Source organism: Colias croceus, chromosome 4 (genome assembly GCF_905220415.1).
Source record: "Colias croceus chromosome 4, ilColCroc2.1".
NCBI classification, from domain to species: Eukaryota; Metazoa; Arthropoda; class Insecta; order Lepidoptera; family Pieridae; genus Colias; species Colias croceus.
In genome coordinates this window covers 4,611,726-4,638,004 of record NC_059540.1, presented here as the reverse complement: position 1 = coordinate 4,638,004, position 26,279 = coordinate 4,611,726, and the positions used below count along the sequence as shown (strand labels likewise).

At 35.6% G+C, this 26,279-nt stretch overlaps 1 protein-coding gene and 1 long non-coding RNA gene across 2 annotated transcripts; one reads left to right on the top strand and one right to left on the bottom strand.

The window, feature by feature from the left end:
• Positions 1 to 853: 853 nt before the first annotated feature.
• LOC123691221 (polycomb group protein Pc) lies at positions 854 to 26,279 on the bottom strand. The gene is made up of 3 exons (XM_045635515.1): positions 26,139 to 26,279; positions 25,123 to 25,521; positions 854 to 3,099 (listed from the first exon to the last, which is right to left on the bottom strand). Exons 2-3 carry the CDS (start codon positions 25,189 to 25,191, stop codon positions 2,323 to 2,325), a joined length of 846 nt encoding a protein of 281 aa, XP_045491471.1. The 5' UTR covers positions 25,192 to 25,521; positions 26,139 to 26,279; the 3' UTR covers positions 854 to 2,322.
• LOC123691222 lies at positions 9,180 to 10,525 on the top strand. The gene is made up of 2 exons (XR_006751367.1): positions 9,180 to 9,565; positions 9,655 to 10,525. It is a non-coding gene; the product is annotated as an uncharacterized LOC123691222 (long non-coding RNA).

The window sequence follows — 26,279 nt, the reverse complement described above, 5'->3', positions numbered from 1 at the left end:
ATTCATAACCATGGATACAAGTTCTTCAGTCGCAATCTTAAACGTCAAAAGTTCATAGCATTATGTTGCCATGTCAACTTCAATAAATCAATAAAAATTATCTCCGTCGTTTCATTAATCATTTACAATATATTTTGTCTGATCACACAAAGTAACTTTACAGTGTTATAAATCTCCATCATTTATGAATTTTCATGTTCTCTTGTAAGGCTTATACGTATAAAGGTTACAAAACTTTACATCTGACTCTATATACGGATTACGGACGGACGGACGTCAATCAGCACAAAAGTGATTTTTGGTTGCTTGATTTTGTTTCAGACTGCATTAGGAATCTAATTCTTTGTAAAGAAAAAAATAATAACAGTGTATAAAAACCTGTGGGAAATGGGTCGCGAAGCAAATGGAAAAATAAAGTCGTAACGAATCGTTTTTTTAATCGAATGAAAATGAAACTCACGAGTCCCATGAAAAACAAAAAAAAAAAAAACACGAAAAATTAATTTATAGTGGGACTCCTCAAACAATTTTCTTAATTTTTTTTATTCTAAAATTAGCTCATATTCATCTTAAATTCTTTTAACCTTAACCCATTGTGTTCAGAATTTCTACATTTGATGATTAAAAATTGCCCATGTAGATATAACAATCCTTTTTTGTATAATATGGTGTGATTCTACCTTCTCAATTCTGTAGTTATGAATAGCCGTACCTTCTAGTTAGGTATTATTCATAAAACTCATTTGTTCTCCTCCCCTATCAAAAAAACAATACTTTCCTACTTTTGAACTTGTATTCTTTAACAAGTTTGTTACCTACCATATAATGTAAAATGGGAAATGAAACAAAAATATCTAATTCATTCTCATTTATTTACAGACTACAGTATGTGAGAACTATCACAATATAAAACAAGTGCTCTTTTAAAACAATATTACAATATGTACACTATATACAAATATCGTCACAGTTAAAATGCATTACAATTAAATAAAAATACCTTCTACACATAGTATGCCAATTTCATACACAAAGATAGTCGTTTAAATTGCTTTCAGTTAACTTATACCACCTTATACTTAAATATTTAGTGACGACATTTCGTGTTTTTGAAAAATTGAAATACTATATATTATACAATATTTTATCATTGAAATTTAAAAACCTCCAAGCACCGCACTACATGTACAATATAATGAATTACGAACTTATATCACTTAATCATTATAAAAGGAACAAAAAATAGGTATAACAATATAAGGAACACAAAAATTAGCGTTCTAATACAGTTCGGCTAGCATAATAATTATATTTCATATGTTTTATATTTAGGCTTAATAAATCTGAGGTTTTAAATTCGTTGACTTTTTCATAGTAGTTTTTTCATCATTGCTTAAAAGACAATCGACAAAGGAAATGCAAATTAGACAAGGAAAACATAAATATATAACAATAACAAAAGTTTAAACTCATTAAAACGAATTCATCAGATAATATTATTTCGAACATAACTATTTACAAAAAGTTTAACCAATAAAGAGTAAACATGTGGATACACCACAGACTATAAAAGAGATTTGTTCCTACACTCCTCGAATACCATAAATAGTTTAAGATAATAAATACATGAAAACGAACGCATGAACAATTTAAACTAAGCTATTGCATATTATTGAACCTTAATTTTTGTTAACGAATAATTCTCGATAAATAATTAATGTAGATAATTCTAGATAGATTCATTAGGATGTCACATAACAGCCGTATTTGTGAAGTATAAAATTATAAACACGCTAATATTATCGCTAGCTCATTGACAGGTACGTACACCAGTCGAATCTTATTATCGTTAATAATAATTCAACAAATAATAGACAATCTATTTTTAACAATTGACAATAGTTCATTTATTCTATATACAAAAGGTGGTCAAAAAGTGAGGTACTACATTCATTCTTCCGTCAATCAGCACAAAAGAATTTTATCATTGCACTATTCATGGGATGGACCCAAAGTACGAAAAAAAACTTAGTTTTTAGGAATGACCAGCAGTGTAACCAGTAATTCAAATAACGCAATTTATTATGCAAATGTCTAATAAATAACAAGTTTCACACGAGCTTTATAAAACTGATAATTTATCACTTTCCACGTACCTCACCAACTTATATCCGAATATTATGAACTTTCGACACATCACATTCAATCTTCGAGGTTCATTTGAGTCGACGCTACCGCGGTCTAATAGGGACTAAATAAATACTAGCTACCTAAGTCTGTACATCGTCTTAGACACAATTTGTACGCAACGGTCACCAGGGTTTACGTGACGTCGAGCGGCCGGTTCTCGCGCGCTCTGAAGAAGCCGTCCTGTGTTCGGCACTCCCGGATGGTCACTGTTTGTAGGTTCACCGTCACGTCCGTGATGAAGATCTGGTCCGCCACGGGCGACCGCGCCGACCAGTACGCGGCTCCACGCTTGGGAGGCGGCGGAGGAGGAGGAGGGGCGGGTTGGGCGAGCGGCGCTTCGCCCCAAGAGTCTTCGTCCTCCTGCTGCGGCGTGGGAGGCGGCGGTCGAGCGCCTTTCGGTTCCGCGGGGGCTGTCGCCGTCGGCTGGGTATCCGTGCGTCTTTCTCGTTCAGGGGGAGTGTGCGCGTCGGCTTCTTCAGGGGAATGCGGCGCCCTTCTGGGCCCCGTTCTGGGCGCAGCCGCTTCCGCAGCGGGGGAGGCGGGGGCGGGGGCTCCGCCGGGCGGCGCGGCTGGCGGCGGAGGTTGCGCGTGAGTCCTGCCCCCGTTCACCTTTGGAGTGTCGTGCTTCTTTGCCGGAGGGCTCATGGTGATTGTAACTCCAATCTTGCCCGACTCCTTAGACAATACTTCAGCTTTGCGTTTGCCGGGCGGCGGGTGGCGCTCCTCCGAGCCGCTGCGCGCCCGTTCCACCGGCGAATGCTCTCGTTCCCGCTTGCGGCCCTGCCGTCTCAACTCTTCGCCTCGCTCGAAGCTCTGAATGAGCCTCGGATCGAGAATGTTCTCCTCTGGTTCCCAAGTGTTGTGTTTCGGCTTCCAGCCTTTCCATTTCACGTAGTATTCGACTTTGTTCTGAAAAGAGAAAGAAACGAGGTTATTCGTGGGTTCATATCGACTTACAAACGAGTGCTACGGCAGGCTGGCGTGGCGTGACTGACCGATGGCGTGCCGAGCGGCAGGAGGGTGGAACACACACAGCCTTGCAGATTAATTTGCGATTCTCACTACGTGAACGGGTTTCGACATAATTTTACCCACACATAGAAAGTTTTTGACTTTTGCGAGTCCTAATTGGCTCAAAATATATTTGAATTTAGCTTTTTTCATATGAACATTATATTTGAACGATGTTAATATTGTTAATAAATGTTATGAGGTGTTTTTTTTAGTAATAATATACCTAAGTAAGGTAAGCAGGTCGGCAGGGCGCCGGTTTGCGAGTGTAATTCGGCGCACCTGCTCCCTACAGCTGTCGCGGTATCTCCCCCGGGATCAAACCCAAAACATACCGTTGCTGTCAAATACATGCCGTTATACAAGCCACATGCAATACATACACAAACATGCATATTCAACTATGAATGGTAAAAATAATAGATATCTAATGTCCAAATACTAACTATAGGCTTGATCTCGAAGGAATATCTGATTAGGATTCTATAAACTGAACACCTGATTCGGCACATTCCTTCTAGTTGGTTAACTTTATTAAATTAATACAATTTTTTGTTTATTTAAGTGTAAGAAAGAATTTATTTCTGAAACTACATCCCGATTTATAGGTACAAGGTAGAGCCCCAACGCAACATAGGTAAGGTAGCCCTATCAACGTACCTATTCAAAATTTAATTAAAAACCCAAAACCCAAATTATAATTTCGATCCATAAAAAGCCAAAATTGCAATATGAGCACCGTAAAATTGTGATTACGGCAATACTAATCAAAGCTAAGCTGCGAGTCTCCAGTGACCGTGTAGAACACCTGTGGCGACTTCATTAAACCACGCAAAGCCCAATCTCCTGCATATTTATCACCGGCCTTTCACTTTACCCGCACAAGCGGACCTTGTTCTATTGTCGACTATTTCCGGATAGCTTTAAGGCCCATTTTTGGTTACCCACAAAAACACATAGGGCGTTCCTCAACCCGACTAAACTTTCAAACCCTCGCGTCTTATTGGTTTCGCGCACGAAGGGTGAGTCGGCGCACAACTGAGCGAAGTGACTTTGTAATGACGTTTACTAGCTTCGACGGTACTAAGAGTTTTCAAGTATTGATTATTCTTCGACAGTTAATTAATTTGAACTGATATTAGAATCAGACGTATCTAAGGTTCTTGAAAACTAACGTGAATTCATCCATTATTTTGGAGAACCATACAATAGGTAAAATAATAAATATACCCTTTAAGAAACGTAATAATGGACACACATTTGAAATCAATACCACATTGGATAAAATCATGGTTACAGAATGATAAACGAAACGTACCTACTTAAATACTAACACCCATTTTTTTAAATCAAAGTTCATCAAAAACATCTAAAAACTTAATCAAAATTGATAAATAACCAAAAGCAATATCACTATACCCCACACTAAGTTAAACTTAAACTCATTTAGACCATCATCAACTCGAAAATGCTACAAAAACGATGCACACCAAAAAATAAAAAGGACTAGTTGGGACGTGTCAACAAAGTGAGTGCGTCGTTTGTCGAGCGGTGATTGGACGACGGGCGGGGCGAAGGGAGAGCAGCCCCGCCCCCGCTTCGTCTCCCTCCACCCCCGCGTACTCGTGCCCGACTCACCACAATACACGTGCCCACAATATCACCCTTATTGCGCTACAATAGAGTCGACTTTCCAACATGTGCACGCTGCACAAAAAGTGGCAGAGTCGATGGTAGTAATCGTGCCATGGGCGGACCACGTCTTTGGAACATAGACGCCAATTAGAGCCGATCGGAGCTTGTCTAATTAATTCTTAACCATAATTAACGTATCTATTGTGAATAGCTCTGTGGCAATTAGTTTAATTATGGCTGTAAGTTTCCGAGATTTCTCTCAGGCTTGAACGTGATATTTAAAAGGTTTATTTTGTCAGAGAAATATGAGATTATGACTGCAATACAGGTTTGAACCCAGTTATCTTTGTAGATTTGGTGAAACGCTTTATTAGCTAAATATATCTATCTAGAGCTTTAAAAACCTTTTTAGGGTTTATTTGTACAGTAGGTAAGTCAGACCCAAATTATTATCTGAAGCTCGAAACGAGTTCAGGTTTTACTTCAACGCGTCTTTCAATCTACATCCGTTTTTCCCATAATGTCCAATTGCTTTCCCACAAACTCATTATGGGACTTGCCTAGTTATTTCATCTATTAATTAGGTATTATTATCAAACACGGTTGTAGATTTACATTTGATATTTTTCGCAACGACTGATTATTATGAAACTGATTCTATCAAACAACACCTACATATCAACGAATATTTATATATTTCGGCGTCCCTACATGGTTCATCAATCTTTCAAATCTTACGAGGCTGTACAAATATATCAGAATTACTGTTACAGTCTAGATAACAAATGTAGAATACCTACAGCCTACGCTTTAATTGCACTTTTCAGAATTTGTGTTGGTTCAGATCTTATTCATAACGACTTGATTTGAAGTTTATGAGCTTCTGTAGGCGCGTGAGCTGTAATATTCTGAGAGCTATTGCGAATGTACAGACGTCTACAAGTTCATATACCTATATACAATTCGAAAAACATAAATCGAGAAAGACGTAAAAGACAGAAAAGTGGTTCCAAAGTTGGAGATATTCGCGAAAGCAAGGGTTAACGAATTGTTATGACTTTGGAAAAAATACTTTTCGCACATGAAGGAATATTAAAAATACATTCCCAGACGAAGAAACAAATTTCAATTGTTCTCATTTAAATAGCTTATCAAAGGCGACCCGCATGAATATCAATTTAAGGTCATAATTCAGTATTGGTATTTATTTTACCCCTTAAGCGATGGTGTGATGAATACTAATCATCGATATTATCATAGGGGTTTCTTAAAATAACGTAGGTTAACAATAAGAAAAGATAACTTCACCGACTTTCTGTGAAACTGTAGGTAACTTCGACAAAAATGAAAAATATGCGTGTTATGAACATTTCTTCATGCCGATCAAGGAAAAGATCAAAGATAGAAACAAATTGATTGGCGTTATATTTATTTGTGTTTTAACTTTTTGGTTATTTTGAATGCTATGAAAGTTGAATACTTTTATTGGTTCGATGAACCAATTACCTATGATAACTTTTAGTAGAAATATATGCAGGTGTTAGAGCTAGGAAGTTAAAATAGATTTATTTTATTTATCGCAACATCTACTCAACTAAACGTTAATTTATGACAAGTTTTTGGATTACGGGTGCTATCTGCCTACGGAGTACATAAAAACATGTTCGTTTTGATTCGTTTATGGTCCAGTTTTTAATTGCCGAGTTTTTATATGTGGTCGTTCAGGGAGTAATTAAATTTGTACCTAAAATAATATGAATGTAAAAATGGCATTACTGGTATAACGCGTTTATAATAATTTGAGACTTAATATTTGTTAGACATGGAATGTTTATTTATTTTGATAATAATTCTTTTTCGGAATATAATCTATTATTTTTCGTAATATAGCTATGGAATAAATTGACACGATTGTTTTTGATCATTTTCATATTTCTCAGATAATGAGAATCTCATAAAGAAGGCACCGTCGCGGCAATTATATTTTAGTTTATACATATTTCAATAAGTGGTAAGATCGATCAAATAAGCTTCCAAGCGAAATGATCTAAACATTTTCCCATTAAATTAAAAGACCAGCCACGTGTTTGGAGCTAAAAATAAAAATATACGAACGCGTAGGAACACTCGAGTCATTAATTATGCTCGCTCCGTTTTATTACGCCGATAATTTAATTGCCTCCGCTACTGGTTTTACGTTATTAATTACTCTATTAGATGATTTTATAAATTATGAACATTATCGTACACCTGTTTTTTTTATTGCTATAGCTATAGTTTAGCGCCTAGGTGCCATCGATTTTTGCGTTTTTAATTTAGTTAGCTTATTGTTTATTTTTATGGAGTATTCAACGGGAAAATCACGTATTATTTAAAGGGAACTAAATTGATTATAGTTTGAAGTGATTTTGATGTTACGATTAGGAATTTTTTTACCAATTCTATGTAGTTTAATAGCAACATGTTATCGTATTTTATAGAATCGCGCATTTCTTTACTGTTGAGAGAAGACATTTACAACATTTAACTACGCATTTCAATTCTGGTTATTAGATCAAAATACATTACGAAACGGCCGTAACTTTTCTAGCGTAAAACTTGCGTTAATAGCTTTACATTTCTTAACTAAAAGACATACATTTATTGATTATTCATTAATTTGTCATTTCCAAAACACGTGGCTCATCAAAACTGATTCATTAAGGTGGTGGTAACTGGTGTACCTTTCATGAAGACCAATTATTTTTCGCAATCACACTCCGTCGAAGCGGAGCGGCTAATCAAAGAGACGCGAGCGTTGGCGCGCTGCCAGCTATCGAGGGACAATTTCGATTTCCGACTACCTACCTACACCTAGTCTTTGGTTATACGTAAACGGTTTTTTAGTGTCAATTTACACTGCTTTTGTTTTATAATCTGAGGATGTAATCTTGCATGTGTGTTGTCAGAATGATACGTTATTTGGTGGTTGTGTTAAAATGAAACTATTTCTGATGGTTTATTATATTATATGTACCTACCTATTATCTACTTGTTATTTATAGCCAAGATTCGAATAGGTACTTATTTAAGCGCGGTAAGTAGTTCGATGGGCTCTTTTAAAGGTTTTTTTTCATAATTCTAAATTATCTACTCCTGTGTAATCAAACACAAATTTGGAAGTAATTTAGTTGAACGTCCCGAACTAAAAATGAAAACCTTTACTAGAAATGAAGGTTTACATTGCATCATAATATCTGCATTGGCTGTAATTTACACAACCTGTAGATCCGTATTAATTGGACAATACCTCAAGTTTATAGTTGCAATTTGAGCCATTTGTCACCCCAGAGCCTCGTCTCGTCTGAACCAAAGATAATTTGTGTCGGCACTCTCCCTTTGTCCGTGCGATAGGGATAACGTAGTGTCAGATTTATGACCAGGGAATAAGCAATGCGAGGCAGCTTTATTTAACACTTCGTGAATGGAATAGGTATCGACTAATGGAAAATGAACAATTGAAATACAAAATAGTGTGATGTTTTTGGTATCAATGGTAACGTCTAATAGATACCTAATAGGAGGAGGAGGTAAAGTACTTTTTCTGAAACAGCAACTTAACCCGCAGAGCCTATACCCAATGTCTTAAATTGTTATGGTGAGTCTTTTAATTCCACAAAACCTTAATCAAAATAAAAAATTCGCACTTCCTTCAATCGTACTGCGGATATTACAAAAGAATTGCGGATAAAAGGCACTCCGGCCTCTTACTCTGGCGGGGCGGGGGCGGCGACCGGGGGACGGGGGCAGGATTAATGGCCTGGCCGCTGCCGAGCCTGGGGACCGATCAGACGTTTAAACACCGCTCGCAAATTGCTTTACACTGAGAAAAATTTTCTTTAGCAAAGTACCAATTTAGCTCGGTTAAAAATTATTCTGCTGCATTCAATTAAGACATATTTAAAATATGCATTAAAGCTTTGCTAGTATTATACAAGCAAGTATTGCTAAATATTCTTGGCTATTATTAAAAAAGTACTTATTTATTTCAAAATTACCGACTCGGTCAATATTACCTTTACCGAATTAGGTTCAAAATAGACAAGCTTACGTTATTATTTAATGATAAGCAAGTTATTTAATTTTAGACTTAACCATAGTTGGCTACTATTTACACAGAGTTCGGTTAAAAAATAAACAAGCTTACATAATGATTGAATGACAAGTAAATCATTTAAATTTAGACATAATATTATTTGGCTAAAATTAAATAACTTTCTATGATGCATATTACCGTGTTTCTTACTTAAAAACAAACAAGTAACTTATCTATTGGGAGATAAGCACAGCTCGGTAATTAACAATGGAGCGAATACTATTTTTGACCGAGTAACTTGATAAAAATGAAACAAGGAATTGGCTGCGTAGCCCGCAAAGTCAGCCATTTCTATCAAATCATAGTCGAGTGACGAACGTGTCTGTTGAAGCGCCGCCTCAGCACCTACAAGGCAGATTCAAATTTACATTAAAAACTTTTCATCATCATTTTGAATTTTAATCAAACTATTATAGAAGAGCAAGATGCAGAAGACAAACTATTAGGGCTCAAAAACAGCCATGGACAGCCGTAGAACTAAAGTGGCAAGACTCTACAGGGACGAAGCTAATTGCTGCAAAATAGTTAACTATAGCTCCAATACCTCAATACAATGAATATGCGGCTCTTAAAAAACCCAAAGGATATCTTCTGGTGAGTTCAATTTTTTTGGAATTTTTTGTCTGCTTTAGTTTAATTACTTTTGTATAAAATTTACTCAGGTTTTTTTTTATTTTTTACAGCTAGAAAAAGATTGTGAAAACCAAAGGACAATATTATATCACTGAAAGCTTCCCCACAATCAAGCCAAAAATATTTGAATTAGTAAGTTACTTCTGATCAAGCAAGATATTGTCATATACTTATTACTTTATTAAATACCTAAGTATAACTTTAGTAAATTACATTAGGTAGGATATAGTTCCCATATAATATGTAAAGAGCTTATTGTACTTTAATTTTTTTTGGTGCAAAAAATGTTTAAGTTTTAGCATTTATGATCATTTTCCCGACGACGAATGTGAATTATGTTTCAATGAGAATAAATTCAAATGTTTAAAATAACGGTTTTACTTGTTGGGTTGTAATAAAATTATAGATCAAAAAGATTACTTATTCTCCTAACTTATTCTATAGTTTTTGCCTAAACTTTTGACTTATCAAATACATATAAGTACAATATTTAGATGTAGTAACTTCCTTGCATTACCATAATCGTTGTTTGTTTTTATGTTAACAAACCTAAACCACTTTCATTATAGAACAAACTCCAACATCGCGAAACAAAATCAGCTGTTCCGTAGATTTTGGCAGAGTAGATAATTCCACTTTTGTATATGAAACAGCTGATATTTCTTTTACGATGTTGGATTTGGCGTTGGATTAGGTATAGACCTAATTAAAGTTGTTCAGGTTCGTAGTGTGAGTCATTCCTTAAAAGTTTACTCATGATTTATATGTAACCCTGTTATTGTGAAAATTAAAACACAAAATAGTTATTGTTTCTTGACATTGTGAATTGTGTACTATTTTTAAAAGTAGTAGTATCTAAGTGTAAGTAGTATGTTACTTGAAATGATTGTATCGTGTACTGAATAAAGCTAATTTCATTAATGTGCATAATTTTCTTTCAGTTTCTTATAAGTTTTTGGTGTGTCGGCAAAATGAGTGTTATTTTCCTACATGAACGTTTCATTGGCTTTTTTCCCGACATGCCAAAATTTTGCCCCTGCACTAATAATGGTACAAATGACAACATATCGAACTAGGTAAATATTTTCAGTATGAGCTGACTTCACATTGCATACAGGGTGTAACAGAAAGGGGTTACACATCTAAGCAGGGCGTGATGTACCTACTGATGAAACTGAACAATTTTCCTAAAGAACATAAGGTCAAAAGATGAAAATAATGGAGAGGTTTAATTTTTTTTTCATCTTTCGACCCATTTTCCTTGGGAAACGTTGTTCAGTTTCATCAGTGCATCACGCCCTGTTCGGATGTGTATATCCCCTTCCTGTTACACCTTGTATAGGTTTTACAAACATTCACAGGTCAGCTTATACTGAAAATATATAGCTTAATATGTGTCGTTTGAATTAGTACTTGCAACAAAGTATTTTAGCTATGGTTACCTAATAAACCCGCCTAAGAATACAAAGTAACTTGGCTAAATATACCAATCTTAATTGACTAGAAAGAACAGAGTATATTTAGTTATAGCTAACCAATGAACACGATTGACAGTACCCAGTAACTTGGCTACGTATACAAATTTTCAATTGAGTAGAAGTAACAAAGTAGATTGGCTGTCCCTACCCAATAAATATGATTAACATTATCGTGTTACTTAGCTAGTTTTACGAAACAACTTTGCTAAAAACAACAGAGCACGTTGGGTATTGTTAACAGATTAACGCGATTCACTATAGTAAGTAGGTAAGTTATGTTTACTGAGTGAATAGGTTAAAAGCAACAAACCTTAAATACGTATTTTTGACCAGCTTAGTGGGTTTATATTACCAACATACGTTAACAAAGTTGACTTGTATAATTTTAGCAACAAACTTTGCAGGCTCCCTCCGAAGCAAGTTACTCGGTTGTAAATAGCAGCAACTTGTTTATTTATAGCCGTCACGTTTTTTCAGTGTACGCTTGTATCTCACACTGTTTAGTTGAGTTAGAACTGAACACGTGGAGAATTCACCATGTTTCACTTAATTTCATATGCGGTGAATATCTAGAGGACTTGACGGAACTTATGTTTCTGTAAAATATGAAACTAGTCCTAACTCCAACGTTATCGTATTTTGCAATATGAAAGCCGGATCGATATTCGAATTATTATGCGTTGAGTCGACGGGCTTTTTAAAATGTTCTTTTAATGTTATCTACGTATCCCTCCTTAGGTTTTACATTAATTTAAATTTACACTAAAACTAATTAATAGATTCCATCGCTTCGCTATCGTCACCTAATTCACACGTCACATGCCCGTAGTACGCACGGCATAACCGCGTCGAACATCGAGAGAAGTCAGGTCAAGTCACTTTGTGCGTGACTGCGATTAGAGCGGCGAAAGCGTGACAACGCGACGACACTGCGACTATCAATTAACGAACCTTTTATGTCCTTCCAACATATTGCATGTTACTTTGTTAGGCGCTAATTCTTAACGTATGCTATCGTTCACGACTTTGTAATTTGTAACTGTTAGCTTTATTGTATGTAAAACATTGCACATTGAGATATCCAAAGCATGCGATACGACGTAAAGCTAAAGATAATACAACAATTTATGATAAGAGTTTTTATCAACGACTGCATAATTTGAGTGTTTCTCGCCGATACACTATCGTCAACGGCCTATTTTATTCAGTCATTGTCTTTGGAAAATATGTTTCTTTAATATTATTCCATTGTGCATAGAGAACACACACCGGAATAAAATTATATAAAAAGCAAGCAGTAACATAATTCACCTTTCATCAATAGAGGTGAAAAGATAAAATAATAACAATATCTCTTATATTTCGCTCGTAATTATAATTCGCGCCGTTATAATGAGCACGCGACAGTTTACTAATCACACGAGAAATGGGAATAAACGTATTATGCGATGTGATCACGTTGTATGCAGCTGGCTGCCCGGCTCTCAGCTAAACCAATTTGCTTTCATGAATCGCGCTCCGCAAAACTAATTGAGTATGCAGCACATTTCACATGCTTAATTAAAATGTAGATTTTATCATCGCCTTGTTCTTTTTGCTTGTACGTTGAATGAATAGCGCACCACACTACATTATGAATTGAAGTTTTCTTTTTAATTTAATAATATACCTATCTAGGATATTTAATATTTATATTAATATTATCTAAACAAACTTATATATCATTTTTAATATAAACCATTCCACTACATTTACTCTTATCTGCGGTAAATGGAATACGTGACAAAAACAGAGACGAAACTTAAAATCATAATTGAATAAGGTTATCATAATGGCTTCCACGTGTCACGTAGGCGCGCTTAAATGGAATAAAAAATAATGTACGAAATAACATTTCGATATCCGTAAGTAAGGCAATTTCAGAAATCCTGAGGGTATGTATTGAGTATTCAAATAAAATTTAATTTTACCATTTAATTTCGAAGCTGACAGCCCTCGCGAGGCGTCAAAAGGGAGGTAAAAGGGTGGGTGGAGGACTAAAACGTTTAAAGCCGGAGGCGGCCGACGTAATAATGCCCCATTAATATTCCATCTCTCTATCGATGATTTTATAACGCTGCGTTTTATCTCTAGGTAGAGCTAAGATTTATGATAAAACTTTTTTTATCCATCTGATAAAAGCCATTCTAGGTACTATCACTAAACTTTAAATATAAAGTGTTCCTACTAAAATATACTTATATATTATATAGGTACTCATAGTAATTCCTAGTGACATTAAAGATTATTCAGTAATCTATGATACCGTAACATTTTTTAGAATGATAAATATTAAATACAATGCATGATAAGAACGCAATAAGTATAAAAATCCTAAGAGATAAAGCTATGAATGAATATTCTGTACACGAAGAGACCTCCACGCAGTTGTACGTGCAAAGTATAATTATTATTTTATGGAATAGACAAAGTCATAAATACGTACCTAGGTTATATATTTGCTTTATATACCTACATTTATTATTATTATTATCAAGAATACAAATGACACTTTACAACAATACCGGTGTTGAAAATGTTAGATATAACTGGAATTTGTAGCTTGGTGTAGTATAAAAATATAAGATTATTTTTCCCAATATTGCATTACAAAATCAGCGTTTCTTTCGTAACAAATCTACTAGGAGTACAGAAGTGAAGAGGAGCTATGTAGGTAAAGTAGGCGAAAACGCATTTATTTGAAAGACAAGGCGAGAATATAGTGTGCGAAGATACAAAACGATATGATAGACAAGGAAGGGGAGTGGTGTGTGAAGAGTGGGGGTATATGTTAGATAAGGTAGAAAATATAACGAAGAAAGAGCACAGCTATACGATAGATAAAGAGATCTTTATGGGGATTTTATTGCGAAAGACAAGGATAGAACATAATGCGGTAGATTCTCCACTTAGCAACGAGTACCGGTTGATTCTTGTTCGTGTTCGTTTGACGTTGTGCGACAGCAAGTAGCGACACTTTTTAACTGATTGAAATAGTTTTCTTTCAAAATGTATTGCATTATAATAGTTACCTACTTACTACTTTATGTATCATCCATACTAATATTATAAATGCGAAAGTAACTCTGTCTGTCTGTTACTCAATCACGCGCACGCCTAAACTATTGAACCAATTTTCATGAAATTTGGTATGGAGATATTTTGATACCCGAGAAAGGACATAGACTACTTTTTATCCCGGGAAAATGACGCAATCCCGGAAATCCCACGGGAACGGGAACTATGCGGGTTTTTCTTTGACTGCGCGGGAGAAGCCGCGGGTGGAAACCTAGTATTTTATATATTTTCTTTTAAACAACAAATTAATATTTTCACGTTTGATACGGAATAAAAAATATTCTGATAAGCATCATTTTATAAAATAGGAATAAAATATTGTCTAGGATACCAATTACCAAAGTAAGTAATAAAATAAATATAATGCGTAGTAGTTCTAAACCAGAGTGATACAAAAATACAACGATCTTTCCAAAATTTCCCGTCCTATCTCATATTTTCTTTGACTTTATATAAAACTACAAAAACGACAAAGCCACACTACAAACCACAGAGAAGTTTAATTTGTTAATCACAATATGTGGAATTTTAATAAACGTGAATAAGCACCAAAGCACCCATGATAAGAATACGCAAGAATCCTGAAATCAATACCTAGAAATCCAAGTTCAACTACAAGAACAACTAGGTAGATTACTTATTAATTAAACTAGACATATTTTAGATCTCTCAGTAATGTCCAATATGTTAAACAAATAGTTAACCCTATTAAAGCAACCCTTTCAAACTGAGTTTTCAAACGAGCGAGCGTAATCTTGCTAAGCCCCGAAAGAGAGAAAAATGCTAAAGTGTGAAGCTATTTCGTCATCCTTCTCGTATATATTTTGAATGAAATCTATCATTCTTACTGAAAAGCGATGATAATGAACGTTATATTTCAATAATCCTACCTACATAAATAATTTTATGGTGCGTTAACACATTCGTGCGAATTATAAAACAGTGCACTCGCTATTCGTCTTGAGATTCGCGTATTCGCTTCAAAAATAGTTTTTCGGATCAAAGGGCACGAATGACTATCAAGAAATTACTGTACCTACTAGTTACGAATGTGTGAACTATTGTTCGGGACGACACTCGTATACCTACGAAAGTTTCGGCAGTATTGACTATTGAAGTTTAAGAAATTTACCCGTATAAATTTTGCAAAGTAGTAGTATTATACTATTTATTTTTATGGAGGAATTTTCAAATACAAATAGGTGCATGTATCTTTTTTCCTATATGCCAACGTTTTCCCCTGTATTTGATTTAGGGGTTTTTATAAAAAGTAAACAGCAGAAAGAGAGTAGGTACTTGTACGGTGTACCTAAGTACTTTAACCAAAAACGTTTCCTCATTAGTAGGATAACATGATTGGCCTAAAAGCTTTCGTTAGAGCTAGAGAATTTCAACAAATTAAGCCGCGTATAGATTAAGCGCGGCAAACCATCGAACATAGGCGCGCGCGGCGGCCGCGCACTATGTAGACGGGATCGCCGCGCGCGGCGACCCGAACATTGCCGCGCTCGAACGTGCCGCGGGGCGATCCGCTCTCTGTCGGTTTTTGAGACCGCATCAAAGGAGCTTCAGTCGTTCGCTCGCGCGCCGTGTGGACGTTTTGTAATTTTGGTGATTCGGCTCGCGCGGCGTATACGTAAAAATAGACAACGAAAAATGCCGTTTACTAATACAATTGTATGGCGCTGATGAATTTTTGTGGAACAGATTTCCTCCCAATACCACAATAAATCGGTAAGGTATGATGCGTGGGTAGAAATCAGTAAAAAAATAGATATACCTATTCCTGACTTGAAAAAGAAAATGACTATACTTTTGGCGTCCTACAGAAGAGATGTTCGTGATGGATCGCCTGCCGCGCGCGGCAACTACGTTCAACTTAAAATATATCTACATATTGGCTCGCGCAGCAAATGATCGTCAACTCTGGTCGAACATTGGCTCGCGCGGCTGCCGCGCTTAATTTATACGCACCTTTACGCGAGCATTGTAAAAAGGGTCTTCTGAATACAAAGGGAATACGACCCTCTCGCTAAGTCGGAGAGCAAACACTTGTAATGGTGCACGTTGTTTGTCAAGACTTATCCTTACCTTGTTTCAGCTACATTGTAAGGACCCAGGTTTTCTCCTGAGGCTGTTTCTATCTGTGCAGACAATGTAACCACGGGTAACGGAGTCACGAACCACTTATTCTATGGTTTTGCTAGATACGCAGAACTCGTCAGCAAAACACAATCTCATGGTAATATACTCGTAAAACTTTACGTGTGTTTTCAAATATAATTATACAAGTCATAAAAGGTGTATTCCAAAATATACGCGTGCATACTTCTGCAGTGTTTAAAGAACCTAGAGGGTTATCACGACGTCTTCAAGCAGTATTAATCCCAGTGTGCATAAAAAGATCGTTTAGCGCTTCATTTTTCCATAATTGAAATAATTCAGCCCTTTTTGGGCATCCAGGAGGATCTACATCATGGTTAACCCCCTACTTTATCTCTAAGTGAAAAATTCTATATTGAAGTAGCAATTAAGATGCGTTAAATTAGCACAGAGTATAGGCTAGGCAATGGACAAAGGCATGATTTAATGTTATCTGCTTAGTGTAATCGTAAAATAAATATGACTGTAATAACTCAATTAAGGGGATCACACCCTGCGGCAGTCGGATAAGAAAAAAAACATAATAATGGCGAGCGGGTGGTTTTGACGCGAGGGCTGGGGATGTTTAGAGATAACCTGACCCTTATCCCGACCCTTCATAACACTGATTACATTCCATTGTTATTGAATCTAATAAACAATGTGCTAACATCAGCGAGATATTACTTTTCCTTAGCGGACTGTAACGATATAATATACCAATTCAATAGATATATAATATCCAGATAAGTTTATTCGTTCTTTTTATTAAAAAATAAGACCCGAAGAGTGAGGAGCAGAATAATATTTGGGTATAGTTATGGAATGGCACTTAATCAAAATTTAGTATGCTTAGTATTGGCCAAATTCCTGTCTACTAGGTTGATCTACTAGGTCTAGACTCTAGGTGGGTCTACAGGTAATGATTGGTCTACTAGGTCTTCAAGATCACCACTATTGCCGCCATAAACATACTCTTCTATTACAACCGTTGAAATCTGCGTAGGAAAATAGTACTCTACATTTTTCATTTTGTATTTATATATTATGGCTACTGCCAGGAGTATATCGTGATAAGCTAGTTATAAATCTCGTAAGTTTTACCAAATTTGTAATTCAATTAACGGAACAGCTTAAGATTAAAAACAATTACTCTAAGTAAATGGTTTATTGATTTGCGATAAATATGGCCGGGTGTTAAACAAAATTATGCAATTAGACAATAGAACGTGGGAAAGCGTCACCTGCGGCGTCGTATCCTGGATCTCGGACTAATTACAATTCTTATCTGTATCAGATAAGGGCGCACAAAAACATCGACCATTTCGTTTTATATATATTTACATAATAATGCGTGGGGCATAACGACCGCCGGCGAGCGCATAATGACGCCGGATCTGAACGGCTGGTGCCCCTTTTTTATCTCTTTTGATGTCCAACCACTCAAGTGTTCATTGTTGGTGGACAAATGCATTTCTTTTCTTGTAATCATAAGTCGTTAGTTGAGGTGGATAAGAGGAAATCGCGTAAAATTCAGAAGTATTGGTTTAATCTTTACGCGAAGTCACAAATGCCTTATAAGATAATGGGTTTTGAAGAATTCAATGGAATTTGATCATTCGAGTTAATTTTAAATGTTTTTGAGGTGAATGACGTAAAACAAGGTCCGTTAACGAAATCTGGCCAGTCGATTGAAGTAGACACCGCACTGCGGTTTCATAAAGAAAATTAAAACAGAGATCAATGTCGCGGATAGAGGTGTCGCATTTCAAATGCAATATCCCTATAATCGATAATGTATCTTTTATCGACCACTTTGAGTTTATTTTCCTCTGCGCCAGTTAGTTGTTCTGTGCATGCTATCTTATAACGGAATGTCGCACGCATGTGTGCGTGACAGACAATGCTTTGTATTAGTGTGGGGGTTGCAATATGACGTTTCCCCATTCACTACTTTAATATTCCGAGCGTACACGTATGCGATTAAGTATGCTTTTCTAAATATAGGGGACCAGTTCACATAGAACATTTTTTTATATTCCATAGGGTGAGAGTACCTACGCATAGTGTATATAAGACCCCTGTTATAATTGATCGCGTTCAGAATTATAAAATGTATGGAGTGTTCAGAGACACAATTTTTTAATTTGTAGTATCTCAGATACCTACTGTTATCAAAAACGGGGAAAATTTGTGAATGCTAAATTTTGGTGAATAATTAAGTAAGGTAATAATATAATAATATTATATTGAACTGAAATATTACGATGTTTTTAAAATTGTAGATGACATAACTGTGCATATCAATCGGCGAACGAATTAACTTAGGGTCAATTCAAGAATTTAGCGTGCGTTTCAAGAATTTGTATCTCGATAAAAATAGAACTAAGATCGTCTCCATGCCTGCTCTGTCCTGTTCCGGTTGCACTTTTTTATTTCATTCTAAAACCGGGATGGATAAAATTACGGAGAAGCATTGTCAGGCGATTATTTATAGAAAATTCGGTTGCTTTGTGTTGCTCCCGAGTGCAGCTATTCGTTTCAAATTGCTGTCCTCGTCGCGCGTCACTGGTGCTTTTTATTGAGAAACCGTTAGTTTTTTTTATGATGGTTCCTTAATTATGAAAGATCTATGAGGGAACAAATTATATATAATGTTAACTTATTTTATATTTAAATGATATGTGTTATTATTGAGCGGGTTTTGGTGTAGGTAATTATTCCAATTGTAATTGATAATTTCCAAGATTTCATTTTTCATCGACTAAATTAAAAAATGTAACATATACAGGGTTACTTGTAGTTGTAAAACACCAGCAACCTCGCAGGACAACATAGCTAACATCATAAGTAACAACATCTTCACTTGGAATAGTTACTTTACACAATATATTTTAGCTAAATTTCAACTAGAATGGAATTCTTGTAAATTGAATATAGCGCCATCTATACAAAGTCGCCTGAATTATTTCGTAAAAGACTGAACGAAGTATTTGTGCAACACGACACGATGCGCAATGAATGAAATTTTAAAAACTGATAGTAGAAGTGGTGTTTTTCTCTGTAATGGTGTTGTTTTATAATACAATCAAGAAAACAATAAACCCTTTAGAATAATATACATGCCTACACTGCAGTGCAGTGTTAAAATATTTTTACCAGGCGCGACAACTGCTGAACGCTGATTGGCTAGCGTTAATGGCGGGGAGCATGCGCTTTCAACGTCCGCTCGGTGTTCAACCGTATACTGGCGCGTTTGCTACAAGATACCAGGGCCACAGCGCTCTGTAGGAGTTACTTAGCTTTAAGGCACATTCACTGAAATGTAAGCTTTATAGCAGAGCAATAAAACTCATATTTACAACTGAATCTCATATCATTTATGTTGAGTCGTGTCTGTAGATAACGAGGTGAACCGCCTTTATTCAATAAAAGTATTTATGAACTTTGGGGTAAAGTTGAATATTAGTTGATGGAGAAATGTTTTGCTATTAAGTAGTTTCCTAAATTAGACACGGCGCTAGCGAGGTCTCGTAAACTTTTAGGCTGCGAGTAATAAAATAAATAATGAGGCACGAAGCCCGAAGGACCCGTGGTGGTCTAATTGGATTATATTATTTTCAGATTGATTTCATAAAATCATTTTAAAAAATGTAACTGAATTTCTTACTGATATTCAGTTTCACGGTGGCGAGTTGACTAATGTTATCGAATGTTCTTACTTAGCTTTATGGGAGTTGGGACATCCACTGAAATTGAACTGATACACTGAACATATTGTTCTACATGCCAGCTTCTTCAAGATGTTTACTTCACAGACGATTGTAGCAGTGGGAATGTAGATAGTGTGAAGACAAATAATTATGATATAGCCATTAAGTTGGGATATTCCTCTCGATCTAAGATCCAAAGTAGCATTCCATACTAGATACATAGTCTCATATGCATATAAGGGAACTGTTTATTAATCACTCAAAGTCAACCTCTGTTTCCTAAAGAAAATATGTAGTTAATTATGTGGCTAACAAGAATTTCGATCACTTCATTTGTGAGGTTATAATTACCATAGTAATGCAAATAGTACGGCTAAGTAGCGAGTGTAGTAAGGAATATCTAATGAGCCAATTAGTCTTTTTAACGAAAACATATGTCTGTATTGTCTCCGTATTCATATAGTACAACTGATACTTATAAACAAACATTCAGGGAAATTCTTTAGATATTGAATGAAATGCTTATTATTTAGGGCAATATTTTTTTTTTATTGTATGATAGGGAAGCGGTTGACCACGATCTCGCCTGATGTGAGTCAACCCGCGGTCTCCAGCTTGTATTATATTGACATTTGACATACTTTGTGCGAAGAATGACGTTTGAATGAATGTTTAAATATGTTTTAATTATCAGATCTGAACTAAAATTGGGGAAGAGATGGATTACAGTCTGTTAAAGCACATAGGCTATTTTTATTCCATTATGAGCAAAGCCACAGACACTTTCTAAGCTGAATTTCGAACATAGCAGAAAAGGCTCAACTGAAAATAGCAAAAGAGAAAATACATTTTATTAATAAAAGCTGTGATATTGAAACCACGGGGGAAAGTTTGGGAAATGTTGATTTTCGACTGTTTTCATTCCTAATTAGGTACGTCTAAATCGGTATTTTTGTTTAGTCGTGAATACGTAAAAGATCCCTTACTGATATTATAAATGCGAAAACATGTTTGTCTTTCTTTCATGTGGGGTCTGTCGCAACGGATTGTTTTTACTAGATATAATATGATTTGTCTGGAGGTTAGTAGTTTCGAGTGTCAAAGGCTACTTTTTACCGGGTTGAAATATTATTTTATGGTACCTAGTTATTGATTTAAGAAATATCTTATTGCTATGGAAATTTCTCTTGAAGGGAAGGAAATTTCTTCTCTTGCTCTGGAAATTTCGGGCGAAGTCGCGGACTATAAGCTAGTCTATATACATACCTATATAAAACTCAAATGTGACTGATATAGTGATCTATCTACGCACAGCCCAAACCACTGGACGGATCGGGTTGAAATTTGGCATGCAGGTAGATGTTAGGACAGAGGCTAAGAAAGGATTTTGATCAATTCTACCCCCAAGGGGATAAAATAGGGGATGAAAATTTGCATCATGTTTATTTATCTTTTCCACGCAGGCGATGCTGCGGGCAACAGCTAGTTTAAAATATAATCATAGATTCGATACAATGAAACGAATTTATATTTTATGAGTCATCTTGTAAATTGTAACGTTTAGGTTTAACACTGTGTAGGATGTTTTTTTCAGAAAACGAGACAAGAAGCTAATTTGTGAATTGTTATTGAGTACAAGAAAATTAATTTGAAATTTTTATGTTTGGTAAGTAGGTAGCTAGGTACTTGTAAGGATTTAAGTCATTTTGCCAGCAACCAGTTTTCTTTTCACAAATTCACGAATGTTAGTCTTCATCCTATTATATTATTATTAATGACCATCTCATAAGATGAAAACCCAACCTCATTCATTGTTTCTTTAAAATAAAATATAATATATTATAACGTCAATAGTCACAATTCATTTGTATTACTTAAATCATTATCAGCACAAATTTATAAATGTTATCTACTAGGTACGAATTACGAACATGTAACTTAACGCTTGGTAATAATATCTAATAATAGTTTATAGTCACTGTAAACTATTTCACAAACTAATTTCCGCCTTTTTATAAGAAATAGTGTAAACTATCCAGTTAGCTCAGATTTCAAAATAACTACCTAGGTAGTTACTAGAAACACAAACTTGCAGCTGTGCCCCGCGGTTTTAGCCTCATTGCTCCGCTCCTGTTGGTCTTAGCGTGATGATAAATATAGCCTTATAGCCTTCCTCGATAAATGGGCTAATCTAACACCGAAAGAATTTTTCAAATCGGAACAAGGGCCGATTTCAAATATTATGACCTCTTTGTCATAATACGGCCCCGGTCCGATTTGAAATATAAATTTTCAGACAGTTTACGCCGTGAATTGAACTGACTGGCAAATTCATATTATGATCGCAATAACCAGCCATGGTGATATAAGACTGACCGTAGTCACAGTTGACAGATAGGTATATACTACGTACATACAGTTAGGAAACTAAGCCCCCCCCCCCCCATGAAATTATGACGTATTATAGCTATAGGGCTGTTACTTTTTGATATTTAACCGACTTGAAAAATAAAGGAGAAGGTTATCAATTCGGCCTGTATATTTCTGTTTTCTGTTTGTTTCTGTTGTTTGTTTTTTTCACAGTTGATTTTGTGGTAATTTGGAGATTAAAACCCGTTAAAATACAAAAATGGTGTAGCCTAAATATGAATTTACTAGAAGAAACAATCCGAATTAATACAGCTTGTAAAAGTAAATACGTTTTTATCAGTGCTATATTTCGAAATCTAGTTTTGTTATGGACGCCGAAGGCTAAAAATGTACTAAATTGTTTATAATGCTTGATATTTGTATTATACATATATTCAATAATTATTTTAAACCAGAATTTACAATACTTGTATGTAGGTATACCTACTAAATTATTTTTAAAACGATAAATTAAATTAAATTAAAAAACACAAAATATGCAAAAATAAATTAAAATTATTATTATACGAGCATAGAACCTCTACCTTTTTGTTTTAGGAAGAAAAAGAAAATAGTTTGACAGGCTTAGTGCTTGACAAAGTGGAGACGCCACGTATCGATAAAAATACAATAATTATAATATCTATCTTTTTCTTCCCTAATATTTACGTAATTATGCACATAAATTTAAACAAGATTTTTTAAGGTTTCCTTTTTTATATTTTCGTGCTCTTCTAGATTGCGTAAAAAATAGATGCGATCTTTCAACAGACTGGACTCCTAATAGGTACTATTTGTAGCTATCATTTTGATAGAAAATATGTCAACATAATATAAAACGCATACTGCCATATCTATAGAAATTAAAAAATAGTCTCTTTTTAACTTGTAGTCAGATATGGTATTTACAAATATATTGAAATGGCTACAAACTGAAACAATCGATATTTATTTAATGTGAATTGACATCACTTTAAACTTTTTTCCATACTATATTCAAAATCTGTGGATGTGTCACCCGCTACTATCGATCCCCCTCAATACCCTTGTAAACACGCTTGATGGGGGGGGAGCCATTTCGAACATTTTGTATGAAGTTTCCACTGTATGTATCTGTATATTGTGCCGTAGTTCCTGACATTAGCGCGTTCAAACAAAAGTTAACACTTCAGCTTTATAGGTAATATCAGTAAAGATTTATGAACATAGGTAGGTACTTTGTCAGTTAGTCCAAAGATTGGCAAATCAGTAAATTACTTTTCGTGACTCACAATCTATTTTTTTACCGTCTTCCCCAAAAAGTAGGAGCTTTTATGTTCGTCTGTATGTACCTCTTAACATAATATAAAAATACATGACATTTTTTTCAATTGGACAATACCTTATCAAATTCAGTTAGCCTAGATCATATGTATTTTTACGCTTTTTAGCGTACCTATCACAAGTCAAAACACATTAATATTATTGGCATCTTCTTAATCAAAATACTTAAATATTATAAACTGAGTTTCAAAATTATTTTAATTAGGTACATTACTAAAAGAATATTATGCAACAGGTAGGTACATCTGTAAATAACATTTTAAATTTTGTACCTAGTCCTTTTATCATTTTAAATTATAATTTTAATTCTCTGAGAAATCGCAAGTCAGAAAACCGATGTAAAGATACAAACTAAACTCATTTAATATGAGTTTATGAATTTATGAAATGAAATAATAAATATTATAGGTACCTAGGTATCAACAATTAAAATATTTATAACCTACTTTTTCTACGTAGAAGAGTTCATATTCACCGTTTTTCGGCTATTATCTTTAAAATATACTGCAATATTTTGTCGGTACCTTCAACAATAAATAATAAAATCAACCACAGGAAGTATCGTGAAGGTAATGCAGATCCTTATTAATAATATGATAGGTACATAGACTTGTCTACGGTATGTCGTGTCACTCGTGCTGTGCAATATGCATTCCTATGCAATATCAATGTTATTACTCCACTCAGCCACTTTATTAATTGCTAACGTCTTATCACTTACCTCGATTGCAGGCCCGACGACTTCGAATAATTCATGCAGCCTTAATAACTTAACTGAATAAAACCAACAAGTTGAAGCGATTGCGACAAAACTGCCAATAATTCAATTATTTTATCATGCGTGTCAGGTTACAGGACAGTCACAAGGTTACTCATAACACCAGGAATGAATACATCAAACTTGTTTACTATAAAATATAAAATGCGATCTCAAGAAGGGAACACCATTCATAAGACGCATTGAAGTTCTATCCCTCAGTTTCCTAAGTTGGCCCACGAGGGGAGCCCCGATAATAATAACAAGGGACAAGAAACATGGATGAAAAGAAATCCAAAACCCTTGCGATAATTTCTGAACAGCTGCTACACGGGATCACAATGCGCGGATTAAATACACATAATCTACATTAAAATTGAAGCATTGCATATTCCTATCTACCGAGAGTTATTCAAGCGAGTTGTCTTCAATGCAAGCCAAGCAAGCGATTGTTTATTGCGAAACATGCAGTTTACAATACACAAAAATACACCGGGCGTGTGATATGTGATCTGCAAACGTGTGTCGTAAGCGCGCAATATATTGCTGCGTTCGCTTTCGCAAAAGAAATAAGCTCACCTTTCTAATTCTCTTCTTCATGATACGCTCAGCGGCGTACACGCTGTCACCTAGCTCCATCTTATGCATCCCCAGTTTGGAAGGTTGTTAAATATCAATCCAAATAAACACTGCAATCCAATAAGTGATCCAGTCACTGCATCCAATTAGTGGTTCACTGCAATCCGGCACACATTTCTGTATCACAATCCTCCGTTCGTTCACTGACACTATTCAAAGTTGCCGCGCGAACGATCCTTTAGCGCGGCAAAAAGCGTAAACGTCCTCCCTCGACACAGTCACCGTAGAAACTGAAGTCTGAAGTAGGGGGAAGAAGCCCCTCTCCCCGCGCGTCTCGCAACCTCACTCTGCCAATCCCCGACAGAGTGCGCTACGCATTCACAAACACCCGCTCGATATCTGTAAACAAGTTTTATTTTCATCATTATGCCTTGAATTTTCAGCATTTGGAATAATCATAGGCTTGATAAAACTTAATCAAATAGGCCACGAGTCGTTTCTATTGTAAAGTACATTTTCTTATTCGTTTAAGTAGCCGGTAAGGCAATATTAACTAGTAAATGGTTTTAAGTTTCGGTGTTTTAATGTATATCAAAGAAATATCATAATATCTTCTGTCTACATTACTTGCTATAACATCAATATTATCAACAATGTTCATTCCAACGTAGTAGGTATATAAATTACGCTCAATGCGTCTCGGTTGAGACGGCGGGCGATTCCCCACGGTGTCGCGGCGTGGCGCAAAGCGGTGGAGGCACGGTCGCCAGATAGCGCGACGTTGCCGCGCTGCGCCAGCTGCGAGAGAAAGACGAGCGCCTACCCTATTATTTACGCGCGGCGTTGCCAACCCGACCGGCCTACGTTGATTACGAGGACACCGCTTTTACGTTCGATCATCCGGCAATAAATTACTCGCGTTAAAGATAGATTTATCTAAGAAATATTAATAACTCTGGGTGTTTTGTTATTAATGTTGTATTGTACTACTTTCTGTATATTATAAAACACAATACCTGTATTAATATAGACAATCCAACAAAACTTCAAGTCCAGGCACAAAAATCACTATAGATAACATAAGTAAAGTCCGTGGCAAACAGAAACCAGTTTTATGATATTTGCTGAAAATAACAGCGAAAACGTCTACACTACAC

Bases quoted from the DNA above. Each gene is read 5' to 3' on its own strand.
- LOC123691221 (XM_045635515.1), bottom strand. From the start codon at position 25,191: ATGCATAAGATGGAGCTAGGTGACAGCGTGTACGCCGCTGAGCGTATC. The intron at 3,100-25,122 runs GTGAGCTTATTT...TTCTCTTTTCAG, and splicing joins TGAAGAAGAGAATTAGAAAG to AACAAAGTCGAATACTACGT.